The sequence below is a fragment of the Hypanus sabinus genome, chromosome 7 (assembly GCF_030144855.1).
Source record: "Hypanus sabinus isolate sHypSab1 chromosome 7, sHypSab1.hap1, whole genome shotgun sequence".
In the NCBI taxonomy this organism is placed as follows: Eukaryota; Metazoa; Chordata; class Chondrichthyes; order Myliobatiformes; family Dasyatidae; genus Hypanus; species Hypanus sabinus.
Window position 1 is genome coordinate 74,695,762 of NC_082712.1, and position 16,595 is coordinate 74,712,356.

General features: G+C 39.2%; 1 protein-coding gene across 5 annotated transcripts in view; it reads right to left on the minus strand.

Moving 5' to 3' along the window:
* The window catches only part of cntln (centlein, centrosomal protein), a 515,524-nt gene that overhangs the window by 286,442 nt on the left and 212,487 nt on the right, over positions 1-16,595 (minus strand). For all 5 annotated transcript variants that reach the window (XM_059974898.1, XM_059974895.1, XM_059974896.1 and 2 more), the window contains 2 exons: positions 15,389-15,510; positions 5,805-5,918 (listed from right to left, as the gene is read on the minus strand). In XM_059974898.1, the coding sequence (XP_059830881.1) occupies positions 5,805-5,918; positions 15,389-15,510 (236 nt within the window). The remainder of the gene's footprint in view (positions 1-5,804; positions 5,919-15,388; positions 15,511-16,595) is intronic.

The following is a 16,595-nucleotide window of genomic DNA, read 5'->3' on the forward strand; positions in this document are numbered from 1 at the left end:
GTCTAGATATGGTGGATGTGGAGAGGATGTGTCCTCTGGTGGGGGTATCCAGAACTAGAGGGCATAGTCTCAAATTTGAGGGGTGACCTTTTAGAACATAAGTAAGGGGTATTTTTTTTTAGTCAACGAGTGGTGAATCTGTGGCTTACTCTGCCACAGACTGCAGTGTCCATGTGTATACTTAAAGCAGAAGTTATTAGATTCCTGACTGGTCGGGGCATCATGGGATATAATGACAAGGCAGGTGTATGGGATTGAACAGGATCTGGGATCAGCCACAATGAAATGGCAGGGCAGACTCAATGGGCTGAATGGCCTAATTTTGCTCCTATGTCTTATGGTCTTATACTTGCATTCCTACATCTGCAACTTCTCCAATACCCTTTGTTTTAACAACTAGAACTATGCACACTACTTCTCTGGAATGTGATCGAAACCATGATTCAATCAAGTTTAGCAAAACATTGCTACATTTCTCCAGGAACAAACCTTAATTCTTGTTTTGCTTCTTTTAAACTTTCAGTACTTAATCTCAGATTTACTTATTCTGCAATCCTATTTTTCTCAGGTTAACAACCATACTGAAGAACACTGAGGGGACAATTCTCCCAGTCCTGAAGAAAAGCAAATAGTGTTCAACAAATGTGTTAACGCTCATTGAAGATGGAACTAAAAAGGTGGATGAAGTGGAACCAGACAATATATTAGATTTCCAAAATAAAACTTTAAGTAAGACTTTAACCACAGAAGAAAGTGTCAGAAGAGAATAATATATTAATATGCATAGTGGATTAGTTAACAGATAGAAAATTGACAGTAGGAAAATAGATAAATTTTCATGTTGCCAAGTTTTAACTAATGTGGTACTTTACAGATCACTACTGGGGCCACAATCAATTACAAATCTACATTAATGGATGCAATGCACCCAAGCCCGCTGAGAATCATAAAAAAAAGTTGGCATATGTTATGAGGAAATTTGAAGTCATCTATATTGGATGCAAGGTAAGTTTGCAAAACTCACAAAGACTTTTTTGAGATCAAACTACTTAGTCAAAATGGCTTAATTCATTCATTCTTCAACCCATTTTATCCATGCTAACTAAATTCACTTATTCTAGTTCCAGTTTTCTACATTTGGCCCATATTCCTCTATTCCTTTCCTAACCCTGGACCTGTCAGAATTCTTTTGCAATGCTGTGATTGATCCTGTCTCTAGCACTAAAAAATCATTATCCCATATGCAACTGAAGGTCCAGTTAGAAACAGTGAAAAGGGCACCAAATAGTGATCATCTCCTCACCTTCCCCAACACTTCCTAACAGCAAAATAGTCAGCTAATGTTGGAATTGCTTCTTGAAACCAAAAAGGTTCTAAAATAAATATTAAGCAAATACTGGAGACGTATGTATTAATATGAACAATGGTAAATTCTGAAAAATGGAATGACCATCCAATTCTCAGAGCAGATATAGGCAGCAAGGAACAAATGAAGCACTTGAGAAGTATAAGAAATGCAAGAGGATACTTAAGAGGGAAATCAAGAGGGCTAAAAGGCATGACTTTGCTCCAGCAGACCAGGGTGAAGGAGAATCCAGAAGGTTTCTACTAATTTATTGAAAGCGAAAGAATAGGAAGAGACAATTTTTTTTTCTTTACGAGGTCGAGTTGCGAGCTCGCTATCAACCCAGCACAGATGGTATGCGAGTCACTGGACTGAAACTCGGAAACCTCCGTTCTCCAGCCCGGCACTGATCTCACTATGCCACCAGCCGACCAGAACAGTGGGGGGGTTAGGGTGAATCTTACTAAGAAAATTTTAAGCCAAATACAAAGTTAAACACTCAACACAGTGTCAACAGCAACAACTTAAAATGGCGGACGGCGTCGGGATCTGACTTAAAATGGCAGACGGCGTTCTCCTTCCTCGGTTCGTAAGTACGAGTTGTCTGTTAGTCGGACATTCATAACTCGGGGACTACCTGTACAAGAGTTGGGATGTTATGAATAAGATGTTGGTGAGGCCTAATTAGGAGAAATGAGTGCAGTTTTGGTCATAACCAACAGGAAAGCAATCAATAAAATTGAAAGAGTACAGAGAAAATTTACAAGGATGTTGTCAGGAGTTGAGGACCTGAGTTATAGGAAAGGTTGAATAGGTTAGGACTTCATTTCCAGCAGTGTAGCAGTATGACAGGAGATCTGATAGACCTATATAAAATTAAGAGTTTAAGGAGGCTTTTTCCACTGAGGTAGGGTGAGACTAGAACTAGAGGGCATCGGTTAAGCGCAAAAGTGTAAATAAGGGAAACATGAAGGAGAACTTCTTCACCCAGAATGCGTTGAGAGTCTGGAACAAGATGGCAGCAGAAGTTATGGATGTGGGTTTGATTTCAATATTTAAGAGAAGTTTGGGTAAGTACGTGGAGGTATGTGGGCCAGGTGCAGGTTGACAGGACTAGGCAGAATATAGTTTGGCACAGACTAAATGGGCCAAATGGCTTATTTCTGTGCTGTTGTTTACTATGAGTATATTCATGTTTGAAGGGAAACTGAACAAAACAACATTTACAAGAAGTCAACTTTAGAGTAACACCTTATTTTAAAAAGTAGACAACCTGAATGTTTTTGCACCAGATTTTGAGTTTCTGAAATCACTTAGTGGTTTAATTGAATGAAACAGACTAAATCATGAATTCTGCAAAAATATTCCCAACTCAGAGCTATGTGTACTAGAAGTACAGTTCAAAGAATATGACAATTAGCCTTCCTGATTTAGAGAAACTCCCATGATCAGCTTGTAAGATTAGAATAGTTAGATATGCATGTACCACAGTTGCATTTCTGGTCCACTCTTCCTGTCTGCAAAGACTCATGCTGATACATTTGTCACAAAATATTTGTTCTCTGGGAAGTATGTCAAAAATCTCCCCATTTACGTCCTCCCACCCACTTCTTTCAACTTTTTTTCCAGGTTATTTCAGAAGAGACTGGCATCCTTCTTTCCATTTTGCCTTGCAACAGCAAGGCAAACTCAAACTCATGCAAACAATGCTACAGGGGATCTGCTAGCAATTTTATATGTTTTATTTGCATTTACAGCAAGTAAATAAATAATTATGGGCAAAGTTCCACATTATCTATGTTTCATAATTCATAAGCATTCAAGGTATCATCACAAATTACATATTCCTTTCAGACAGTCTCTTGCATCCACTTTTTTTTTGCTCACTGAGGGCAAAGGACACTCATTAGTCCCAACACCCACAAGCACTCCAGATGAAAAGAAATTAACTAACCAATTCCTTTAACTATATTAAATTTCATTAAACTCAAAGTCTAACACCATTAGGTTGAAGCAAAACTCAGCAGGGGGACCACTGCAAAATTTAAAAATTCTCTTTGGCTAATAATTTTAAAAGAAACAGTAAATTCCTTGCAGATATCCTCTTCTCTCCCCATCATTAAAGAACTGTGTTTTACACACCATCTTTTTTCTGGTAGCAAGAGACATCTGTCACTTCTTTTGGTTAATACTTCCAGAAATTGATCTTAGATCTCAAAACTTAATAAAAGTTAATCAGAATGTCAACATAATTCTACATTTTACGAAGATTTCTCATTCTTATATTGCAACTCGAATGTGAATCACTGCATAAGTAGTCACTCTGCACAGCTCAGGGACTCCAAAGTGAGAAATTTGCACTCGCTAATCCTTACAACTCACAACTGATCTGAGCACGGTAGCGTAGCTAAAACTAAAGCCAGGACATAGGGAAAGGATTGTGAAAAGAGCCCAAATAAAATCAGCTGTTTTCTGGTTATTAATGAACCAACCAGTTAGAATAAAGTGCTTCCACTACATAAGTGAAGCAGTGGATCAATCTGTTATTCAATGGTAGAATCTGACCATAATTTCAAATCCATGAGATATCCATTAGGCTGCCCCTTGTGTATAAAAATGCAAAAGCTTAACATAGCTTAACATACATTGTGCAAGCTGACACCAGACCCATAATATGAGTCTGCTACTGCCTTCTAAAGTATATTTTATTTGTTGACTGACATTGTCACTTATGTGTTCCCAATGGAATTTTCATACAGAAGTAATACATAATTCTGAATAAAAAGATTATCATAATGCTTTCAGCAGTAATGTGAGGACTGTAAAGTAACTGACATTATGCTTTTGTGAATATTTGATATATGGCATATTAGCATCAGACTGCTACCATAAGAAATGATCACCATTTTTAAAATTTTATAATGCAAGCACATCATCTTTTATGCTTGTTTTGGGAGTTGAAAGAGAAAGTGTTCTTGTATCTTAAGGTAGACTACATCTGGAAATATGGTAATTTTAAAAAGAAAAGTATTTAATTTCAGTGTAATTAGGAGTAGCAAATTGTAACCTCAAGTCACAAGCCATACTAAAATATTACTTTGTTAGAATTAATTACTACTGTTGCTAGGTACATAACAATATATTCCAGTTAAATTTAACCAATGTAGCATAGAAAAGTACAGCAAGAGCAATTATAAACCCAGTTTTTTGTTACCATTGGACAAGAAACAGGATCAAGTCACATCAAATCTCCAGTAGTCTTACACCAATATTTATTGTCTGTCACTAGCCTTAATAATCTAGAAGAGTTTCAATTCAAGTAAAAAAGAATGTAGATTTAACTAAAACCAGCCAGATAACAATGTCCCTTTAATCTATTATCTTTTTTCTTTGGAATTGAGAGGGATAATAAATCAACCATGATGGAATGGCAGAACAGACTTGATGGGCCGAGTAGCCTAATTCTCTCCTCTTATTGAAGAGAGAAAGTAGTTTTTGCACTAGTAACAAACAATGAGTGCAGGATTTCTTTGAATCACTAAATTCAGATTATTACTTTTTGCTTGCAGTCCATCGTATTTTAGCTAATTGATATGAGTGGGGCAACATACCAGATGGGAAAGCAATGATTTTTTTCAAAATCACAAAAATGTAATTTCACATATATAACACACACATACATACAGTATGTGTATAAATAGTGGCTGGACAATAAAGCTAGCTTTTAAGAAATTTCTTTTAAGAGCTCACAAACATAGTATCAAAGCAATATTCGTTGTATTTGTTTCAGAAAACACAAGTTCTCTTTAATGCTTTATTTAATACTCACTCCAACTTGAAAGCTATGTGAAGGGATCAATGCTAACCCCCGAGGACAGCCTATGCACAGCAAGAAAGAAAGTGACTCCCCTGTGCTCTCTCCAGGTCAGTTCCAAGGACCGTGTTTGCAGATATGCACCAGATCCTTAACAGCCAGCTCTGCTGCTACCAGTAATTAGCTTGGACAGCTCTGGCTCCAAGAGAGGCAGCAAGGCTACATCATAATGAGCTCAGCTGGGATTAGCAGGACAGTGCAGGGAACAGAGAGAGATGAGACCTTCTATATCACGTATGTAGCAAGTAGATCAAACGAACACGGCTGGCTAGGTTATCCCCTCACCACCTTATTCAACAAATGAAGCACGGCAGTGTGCAAAATACAGGCTAATGAAGAGCGACACCTCCAACAGATGAGAGCCACATTAATTAACACAATCCCCCTATCACATTATACAGATATTGTTACCACTACTAAACTTGTCACTGCAGCTGATAGGAAGAGACTGGTTTATTTGATAAAAGAAGTTGGCCTGTTTTTATCCTTGCGAGGAATTCCTCTGTGTGGCTTTTAGGCACCAGAAGATCAGACAGATGTGATATGGCTCTGCATGTGTAAATTTGCTAAGAAAAGAAAACTCACTTTTCAGTCAATAGCTTTTTGTGTTCCCGTTTGAAGTACGCTAGTTCATTCCATACACCATCACTGTCTTCCTGCCGCAGCTGCCAAGGATCTGCACGCTGCTGCTTGCCTTTGCTGTTGAAATTTGTGGGTCATGATATAAACAAGAAACATGAAGTTATTCACAACTTTCATTAAATTCCTCCCCTTTCTAAACATAACATTACATAGTCTTTAAAAAAAACTTGTGTTATAACTACAGCCAAATCCACAATTCATTTAAAATGAAGAAACTAATCAAACAGATATTTTGCTCTCCAAACAATTCCACAACTAAATTGCCATATTCATATTGTCCAAGGTCTGATCTATAAATCTGAAGCAAAAAGCTGTGGTAGAGTAACCTGAAATACGATTCTGTTGTTCCAAGTGTACATGTAATTGAAAATCCATGTTGACCTTCCAGAAGTAACAATGAAAAACAGAGGAGGAGGAAAGAAAAGCATTTATGACATATTTTATGAAAGAAAATTATTGAAAAATGGGGCCATGGCCAACAGTGGTTCAGGAAAGGTGCCCCACTAAAGTACCTTGAGTACAATCTCAGAAGTGTGTTGCTGCCTTCATATGCCAGTGATTCTATTGCCCATTCTGTGCATTACACAGTGAATTTGCTACCAATGGGAACTTAAAACTCTTAGTTGCAGTAAAAAAAATCTGTGCCATCTGTCTATGCTACAGTCTAACTTGGGTCTTAGGTCTCTGAAGAGTTCTAGCCCAGTGTGGCATTCATTTTGTAAAACTAATGTTTAAAAAAATGTCTCCTTAATAACTTAATTAAAAACATGAAAAAGATTCTACATTCTTATTTCACAACGTTCAGTGATTAGCACTGCTGGGAGCTTTTGCCATTTTTTTCCATTGACTTACAGGATTTGGGCATTTCGTGCCCATCCGTTACAACTACTGAAAATGTGGTGGTGAACTGTTCTGATACTCTACGATGTACATTATAGAGAAAATCTAACAATGTAGATCCGCAAGGAGCTGAAGAATCGTGAAAGCATGGTGATGAAAGAATTGCAAAATATTCCTAAATGAAGTATGTATAAGATTTGAGCAACATTTTATGAATGGTATAGATGGCAGCCAATGTGTGTCTGTGGTAATCAACCTATCAGCCTATGCATGAATATTGTTGAGCCCTTACTGTATGCAGGCATTGATGGCCTCATTAACTAAAAAAACTGGCAAAGAGCAATGTGCAAGTATCAGTAAATTACCCTATATTCGACCTTATGATGGAAGGAAGGAAGTCATTCAGCAATATGGCATAGATAAATACAGAACATTCTGCCCAACCAGTAGAAGCCAAACACAGTGCCCATAAGTTCCAATTTCCTGTGTTCAGCCCATCTCTCTCCAAGTCTTGCTCCTCCACATACTTACAAAAACACTCCTTAAATTATACTATTGTACTTAGCTGATGAGGGATATTGATGAAAAAGGAGACATACAGAATCAAGCAAATCCCTCAACGATTATAAGAGATGTATGAATACATTTAAGGAGGAAATCAAGAGGGCAAAAAAGAGGCATGAGATCTTTTACATCTTCCTTAGCCACAGGTGAGGTTCTAGATGAATGGATCACAGCTAATACTGTGTCTTTATTTAACATGGGCTGCAAGGATAAGCCAGGGAACTGCAGGGTGATGAACCTAACATCAGTGCTGGGGAAGTTACTGGTGTGGAATTCTGACAGAGAGAATCTACTGTATTTGCAGTTAGAAAAGTAAGAACTAATCAGGGATCATCATCATGCCTTTGTGCATAGAAATTCATCTTTCACAAATGAGTTTTTTTTTAAAGATCATCAACAGGATTGATAAGGCAGGGCATTATCTATATAGACTTCAAGTTCAAGTTTAATTGTTATTTAACCATACACATGAATACAGCCAGATGAAACAGCGTTCCTTTGGGACCAAGGTGCAAAACACAGTACCAACAGTCGCACAGAGCACATATGGTATATATAAATACATTCCGGTAAGATGGCGGTGCACTCAGGCACAGTGACTTCTCCAGGTCCAATGAAAGGTGTATTTGTTTGCTCTATATGTCTTTTTTACGATTGCAAGTCACTGTTGGATACAAAGAACATCAAGCAAGCAGCTCGATAACAATAGAGCTGGGCTTATTGTTTACCATTGTTGTCGCCTGGAATAGTTGTGATTCATTGTGCTGAGATGGTACATAATCCACAAATGGACTGAATGATTGTCTTGGACATTGTTACACAGGAGCAGAATTACACCACTCTTCCAATCGAGTCTGCACCGCCATTTCACCATGGCTGATCAATTTCCCTTTCAACCCCAATCTCCTGCCTTCTCCTCGTAATCTTTCACACTCTGATTAAACAAGACCCTATTAACCTCCACCTTAAATGGCATGGTCTCAACTGCCACCTGTGGCAATGAATTCCACAGATTCGCCACCCTCAGGCTGAAGAAATTCCTAGCCATCTCCATTCTAAATGGACATCCATATATTCTGAGGCTGTACCCTCTGGTCCTAGACTCACTCCCCCACCATAAAAAACGTCCTCTTCACATCCACTCTATCTAGGTCTTTCAACATTTGATAGGTTTCAATGAGATCCACCCCTCCCCACCACTCATTCTTCTAAATTCCAATGAGTAAAGATCCAGAGCTATCAATTGCTCCTCCTATGAGAAGCTTTAATTCCCAGAATCATTCTCCTGAACCCTCTCCAATGTCAGCACTTTCTTTCTTAAATAAGCGGCCCAAAACTGCTCACAATATTCCAGATGAGACCTTATCAAAGCCTTATAGAACCTCAACATTACATCCTTGCATTTATATTCTAGTCCTCGCAAAATGAATGCTAACACTGCATTTGCGTTTGTCACCAATGACTCAATCTGTAAATTAACCTTTAGGGAATCCTGCACAAAGACTCCCAAGTCCTTTTGCACCACTTATTTTTGAATGTTCTCCCCATTTAGACAACAGCCTATGCTTTTAGTCCTTCTACCAAAATGAATATACATTTCCCTACTCTGTATTCCATTTGCCAATTCTTTGCTCATTCTTCATCTGTAGCCTCCCTGCTTCCTCAACACTACATGCCCCTCCATCTATCATTGTATCGTCCACAATTCTGTCACAAATCAATGATCTAGAACGGGGGTCGGCAACCCGCGGCTCCGGAGCCACATGTGGCTCTTTTACGTCTGTGCTGCGGCTCCCTGTTGCTTTGGGAAATAATTGGTTGTGGCGACCCTTTTCCTGGCACATCCGAACCGACTCACAATTAGATAGCCTACAGGGGTTTGCGAGCACAGAGCTTTGGAGCCTCTGCGCCATGGGGGGCAGGTTGAGGGAGGCTTAAAAGTGAGGCTGAAGATTTCGAATAAAGTTTTTTCCTTCGACTGCAGTTACCGACTCTTGTGTTGTAATTTTAGCGCTGCGTGTAGCACACCGCTACATGGTCAGTATTTAATTAAAATGTATTTTATGTTAGTTTGTTAGTTTTTGAAATGTAAATCTAAATTTGAAGATTATGGTGATCTTGTACAATCTAAATAAGACGTTGTGGCGACCCATTTCCTGACACATCCGAACCGGCTCACAATTAGCCAGCGTTCCGGCTAAGGGAGATAGCCTACGGGGGTTTGTGAGTACGTGTCTTTTGCAGCATCCGCGCCCATGGGGGGCAGGTTGAGGGAGGCTTAAAAGCAAGGCTGTTTAGTTCGAATAAAGCTATCTTTTATTTTGACTGCAGTTTACTGACTGCGTGTAGCACACCGCTACAACGTGTTTTTATCTCTGGCTGTCCAGAGGGGAGGTGCTGAAACGCTTTGTCGCGTGTCTGGAAGAAGTGAAAACTTTCCTGGGCAGCAAAGGGCTCAACTTTCCTGAGCTGGAACAGCCAGAGTGGCTGGAAAAGCTACACTTCATGGTAGACATGACAGCGCACCTGAACACGCTGAACACAGCTCTTCAGGGGAAAGGACGTACAGCCCTGCACATGTTGGAGGATGTTTTGGCATTCGAGCGCAAGTTGACGTTGCTTGCCAGAGATTTACAGAAAGGCACATTGTCTCACTTCCCCAATTTGAGAGAGTTCAAACAAGGTCACGACATGATAAATTCAGAGTATTTACATTCTGCAATCATCGCAATGCAAACATCGTTTGGGAAACGCTTCTGTGAGTTCAGAGAGGAAAAAAACACATTATCCTTCCCGGTCAGTCCCCTAAGCATCGATCCATCCCTACTGAATACGACTGCATTGTCAGGTGTGAGTCAAACTGAACAAGTATAATAAATATTTTAATTGCCTATTATTTTACGTATATTCATATGTTTTCATTGTTCAGTGAAATAGTCCTTTTATTTTTCAGGTTGACAGCTGGCTGACGTTATTTTTGGTTTGCTGCTGGCGGCAAATTTAAGTTTGGCGTTTTTCATAAATACAAGAAGGACTCAAATAGACGTTGAGTATTTTACTTAAAAGTAACCTTCAACCCAACGTCTTTTTTTCGGAGTTCAAAATGTTTTTGTTGCATGCAGAAATGTAATTTCGTTTTCTCTGCAGGAGTTCATCAATTTCATAAATGCAACACATTATAGTTTGTTTATACATAGCATAAAGGCAAAACAAAACATTGTATGCAGTGTTATTTCATTTTAAATATCAAATGGGTTTTGCGGCTCCCAGTGTTTTCTTTTCTGTGGGAAACGGGTCCAAGTGGCTCTTTCAGTGGTAAAGGTTGCTGACCCCTGATCTAGAAGATAAAATGAAGTGGTCCCAACACTGTCCCCTGCAGAACATCACTAGTCACAGCAGTCCATCAGGAAAGGTTCCTTTGATTCCCACTCTTTGCCTCCTGCCAATCAGCCAATGCTTTATCCATGCTAGTATCTTTCCTGTAATACCATGGGCTCTTAACTAACTTAGCAGCCCCATGTGCAGCATCTTGTTAAAGGCCTTCTGAAAAGTACACAACATTCACCAATTCTCTTTTCTCTACCCTGCTTGTTATTTCCTCAAAGAATTGCTACCAATTTGTGAGGCAAGATGCCCCTTAAGGAAAACAAGATGACTTTGGCTTATTTTATTATGTGCCACCAAATCCCCTGAAACTACATCCTTAACAATCAATTCCAACATCTTCACAACCACTGAGATCAGGCTAACTTGCCTATAATTTCCATTCTTCTGCTGCACTCCATTCTTGAAGAGATGAGTGACATTTGAATTTTCCAGCCCTCCAGAATCATGCTAGAATCTAATATTGATTCTTGAAATATTATTACTAATACCTCCAATATTTCATCAAAGCTATCTCTTTCAGAACCCTGTGGTATAGTCCAGCTGATCCAGATGACTCATCTACCCTCAGACTTTTCAGTTTCCCAAGCATCTTCTCCCTGTAATTGCAACTAAACTCATTTCTGCTCCTTGGCACTCTTAAATTTCCAGCATACTGCTCGTGCCTTCCACAGTGAGGACTAATGCAAAATACTTCTCAGTTCAACCATTATTTCCTTGTCTCTTATTACTGTTTCTCCAGTATCATTTTCCAGCAGTCCAAGATCTACTCTCACCTCATTTGTTCTTTATATTCCTGAAAAAGCTTTTGGTATCTTCTTTGATACTGCTAGCTAGCTTACCTTCATAATTCATCTATTCCCCCCCCACCATGGCATTTTTAATTGCCTTTAAGTTCCCCAATCTCTAACTACCTATCAATTTTTGTTCTATTATATTCCCTCTCTTTTGATTTTATGTGCTTTGACTTCCCTTCCAGCCACGATTGTGTCATCCTGCATTTGGAATACTACTACTTATTTGGGATGTATTGAAACTGCACCTTCCAACTTTCTCCCAGAAACTCCCGCCATTGCTCCTCGACTGTCATCCTTATTAGTCCCCTTATTATCAACTTTGTCCAGCTCCTCTCTCATGCCCCTGTCATTCCACTGTAGTCCAGAAACATATGACTTTAGCTTCTTCCTCTCAAATGATTACTGACTCTTAAGGGGTTGTTTACCTTTAGCTCCCTAATAACATTACACAACACTCAATCCAGAATAGCTGATCCCATAATGGGCTCAACAACAAGCTGCTCTAAAAAGCCATTTTTTCAATGTTCCACAAATTCTCTCTCTTCGGATCTAGCACCAACTTGATTTTCCCAATCTACCTGCAAATTGAAATCTTCCATGACTGTTGTAACATTGGCCTTTTGACATGCCTTTTCTATCTCCCGATGTAATTTGTAGCCCACATCCTGGCTAGTGTTCAAAGGCCTGTACATAACTCCCTTCAGGGTCTTTTTACCCTTGCAATTTCTTAACTCTACTCACAAGGATTCTACATCTTTTGATCCTTTGTCACCTTTTACTAAGGATTTGATTTCAATTTTTACCAGCAGAGACATGCCACCCACTCTGCCTCATCTTTTCATTACAAAGTGTATTTCTTGATGCTAACCTCCAAACTATAATCTTCTTTCAGCTACAACTCAATAATGCCCACAATGTTGTCCCTGCAAATCTCTAACTGCACGACAATATCACCTACTTTATTCCACATACTGCGTGCATTCATATATACACCTTCAGTCCTATGATTTAATGTGAGCATGAGACCCTGTTTGACACTAGTAATGTAGAATACCACAAGTCTGGTTCAAAGGTACATTGAGGGTAGCTGCATTGCCTTGGTTTAGGCTGAAGCCATGGGTGCACCTGTTGCAGCCACCCAAGAGAAGAGACACCGAAGCAAAGTGGGAGAACACAGGCCTCTGTGGGGTGCACAGGAATCCATACTGGGTTGGAGCCTGGTGCCTCGCTGCTGCCCTCCTGTCGTCGCTCATTGGAAGAACAAGCTGGACCAGGACTACAGTCATGCCACTCACACACTTTGGCTATTTTTTTTTGTAACTGTATGTTTTTCTGAATCATAGCCATATGTACAATTTGTGCTGTGTGTTATGTTCTGCTGGTAATGTGTGTTGCACTTTGGCCTCGAAGGAACACTGTTTCAATTGGCTATATTCATATATGGTTGAATGATAATTAAATTTGAACTTCAATTTAATTATGATAGCAGAAAGATATACAGTCACAAAAAATAATACAGCTCAAGTCCCTGAGTGTCATGGCCTGAAGATATATGGTGTATGGATCAAAGTTCAAAGTAAATTTATCATCAAAGTACATACCTGTCACAAAATACAACCCTAAGATTAATTTTCTTGCAGGACAGCACTGACAGGAGGGGCCAGACCCCCCCCCCCCCCAACCAGTACCGAATCCAGCAGTACACAGCTAGTTCCAGTGTCTCGTTCCCTCTTAGGCATGTGAAGCATGATGGTATGGACCACGCAGCTCCCCAAAGTCAGTCTTGCCCATGAACTAGTGAATTGGACTCACAGTATTCTATATTGCCAATTTCCAGCAGGTTCCTGTGATCACAATAAAAAAGTCCAAGCCAGCCACTTCCACTATTTGTTGAATCTTGCACCACCTCTAACACCTTCTTTCCTGGGTGGCTGAAACAGGCTTCAACATGGTGAAGTTCAGCTCTATTGCTATCATGCAACTCACTAGTGTGGTAAAGCTGCAGTACTTGATGTTCTTGATAACTAGCAGTGTCTTGCAACAGTGTAAAAACACGTAAGGGACGAATAATTACACCTTTGTTTGGACCCAGAGAGGCCTCTGCATCTGAGCATTCTGCCATCTTACTAGAAGTCCAGTAAGACTGTTTATAAAGTCATGCATGGTAGGCCAGTCTGGAAGGATAGAAAGATACATGGAAGACAGAGTGAACAAGCTAAATGAATATAAAATTGGCTTGGTGGAAGGAATCAGAGGGTGGTAGAGCAAAACTGGTTTCCAGACTGGAGCCTTGGAACCAGTTGTGGACCACAAGATTAGTGCTGAGTCCCCTATCATTTCTCATCAATATTAAGTTTGCAGATGACACTAAAATTGGTGGTATGGCAGAGAGTGTACATTTAAGGTTAGAGTCCTGACGAAGGGTTTCTGCCCGAAATGTCAAATGTACTCTTTTCCATAGATGCTTCCTGGCCTGCTGAGTTTCTCCAGCACTTTGTGTGTATGCTGCTTGGATTTCAAGCATCTGCAGATTTTCTCTTGTTTACATTAGGATAACAGATTACAGTTTCACAAGATGCTGATGAAACTGCACCTAGAATATTATGCATACATACGATGCAATTAAGTTAGAAAGGATGCAGCTAAGATTCAAAATGATGTTGTTACAGGGCTTTTTCCAGAGTGTGGTCATGTACAGAATGAGCTTTCAGAGGAGTTGGCAGAAGTGGGTAAAATTTCAAAATCTGAAATACATTAGGACAAGGATAGAGACATGTATTTAAAAGGTTTAGAGAAACAGGCAACTGGGGCCTTCTTAGGTTCCTTTGTCAGCATGGGTGAGTTGGGGCAAGAGGCCTGTTTTAATCCTGTGTAATTCTACCATTAATCAAACTGCTAGAAAAGGCTGAGCCTACGTCACTGCACTGAGAAGTCTTACATCCAAGTCTAAGACAACCATCTTCTCTTGTACACAGTATGACCCTAACTATTGAAAGTATTACACAGAGTTTCCCCCAGGTTAGTTTAACCCCACTGCCTTGTTCAAGCGTATTGAAGTGTAGAGAGCCCTAGAGTACAAGTACACAGTTCCTTGCAAGTGAAAATATAGGTAGATAAAATGGTGAAGAAAGCATGTGGCATGATTGATCATATGCTGTCTTGTTAAAGGCAGTGAATCTCATTTCACCCCTGGAGTTCAGCTCGTTGGTCCTTATTTTGCCCACGGCTATGATGAGGTCTAGAGTCACACAGACCCGATGATCAGATTATCAGTAAACAAGCTATTCACAAGTAAATGCTCCTTAATCATTTGATCTGCTGTTAAATATTGAGAGTAAACAGATTAGGTGGCAACCAGACTGTACACACCCTGACTCTCTCTCCCCCCCACCCCCACGTAAACAAGATATCAAGGCAACTTTTCATTTCACAGTGAAAATACTACTGTAATAGTTGTACTGAAACAGTTTAGCTTGAAGAATAGCAAGATCTTTAATTCTAACACTGCAAGCAATCATTATTACCCTCATCTATAATATAGCAAAGTAACAGCAAAAAATATTAAGTGAACAATAAAAAGTGAACATTCACTTATGAGAGCTATCTCCAAAACTTGATCTTATTCTTTCCTGTTCATCCCTAGCAGTTTCTCCATTAAATTCAAATTTCTAATATTTGCATTATCTTTTTTCTTTTTACATTATTCTAAAATGGATCTAACGTCTCTCTCTTAAAGTTGGATCTACTTTTGTCGCAATAATCAATCCATAATTAGATACACATATACTGCCAGTTTCAATTAACAATAAAGTTTTTACATGCAACACACATGGAAACTGATGGAACTCAGCAGATCAGACAGCATCTTTGCTAATGAATAAACAATCAACATTTCAGGCTGAGATCCTTTATCAGGACTGGGGTTAGTTTATATGCTCTTACTCGATTTGTCCCTCCTCCAGTTCCTTTACTTGTCCCTTAAGTAACCTGTAGTTGTTCTGCAACACTCGTAGACGCGCCAGACGCTTGTCATGGGCCCTTCTCAATTCCTCATTCTCCTGATCCTGAATAGGAGATTAAAAGCAACAATCTTATTGACTCAATATATTATAAATTTGAAGGAGTCTTTTGATCTTCATTACATAAATAAAAACCTTTAAGCCTAACTTTTTCACATCTAATGCAAAGATCTGATAGTTGATTGGCTTTGTCATTCAAGCAAATAAAGGAGGTCTAATAATCAATGGTCCTGTACAATTTGAAAATAGGAATCTTCAGTATGCAGTCTGAGTGAGGGATAGGAGTTACGTTAAGTGGTGGATTTGACAACATTAAGCATATTCTAAAATTTGCAGAGACTGAAAAAGTTAAAAATAGAAATGAACTATCAACCTGTGTAAACATGGACTGAACCAATATGATCGTCGTGTCATTGTCCTCTGATGACCTAGTCTTAACGAAATTTGCCAAGAAAAAAAGTCTATCACTGTCAAATTTGAAACAATACGATCTGAACATTCTATACGGAAGATCGATAGTTTGCTGTTGTTACAAGACTGAACACAATTCATATGTTTATCAAGATTAGCATATTGCAAAAACTGAATATACCTTCCACATACTCTCAGTGTTCCTTACCGAACTGCTCAGTAATATAGATTGAGGGGCTGTGAAGCAGACCAGTCGGGAGGCTTATGCTCATTTACATAGGGCATTGGTGAGAGTCATCATGACTACCACGTGCAGTTTGGTCTCCTTATTTAAAGGCTTTTAATATGCTCAAAGCAGTTCAGACAAGCTTCGGTAGACTGCTACCTGCAACAAATATGGTTATAAATGAGGAAATGCACGTACTGGAGTTTAGAGCAGCGAGGAAATTAAATGAAACATAAATATTCTCATGGGTTAGACAGGGCAGATGGATACTTGCTCTTACAGAAGACCTTAGGAAAAGGAGTCCCAGCTTAAAAATAAAGGCAAAGATGAGCTGGAATATTTTCTCTGAGAGGGTTGAGAGCCTTTGGAACACTTTTCTGAAAATTGAATATTTTAAAGTTAATGGTAATAGAGATTTGAATAGCAAGAGGATGAAAAGATACTACAAGCAAGCAAGAATGCAGAAATCAGATAATAACACAACAGCTTTTAT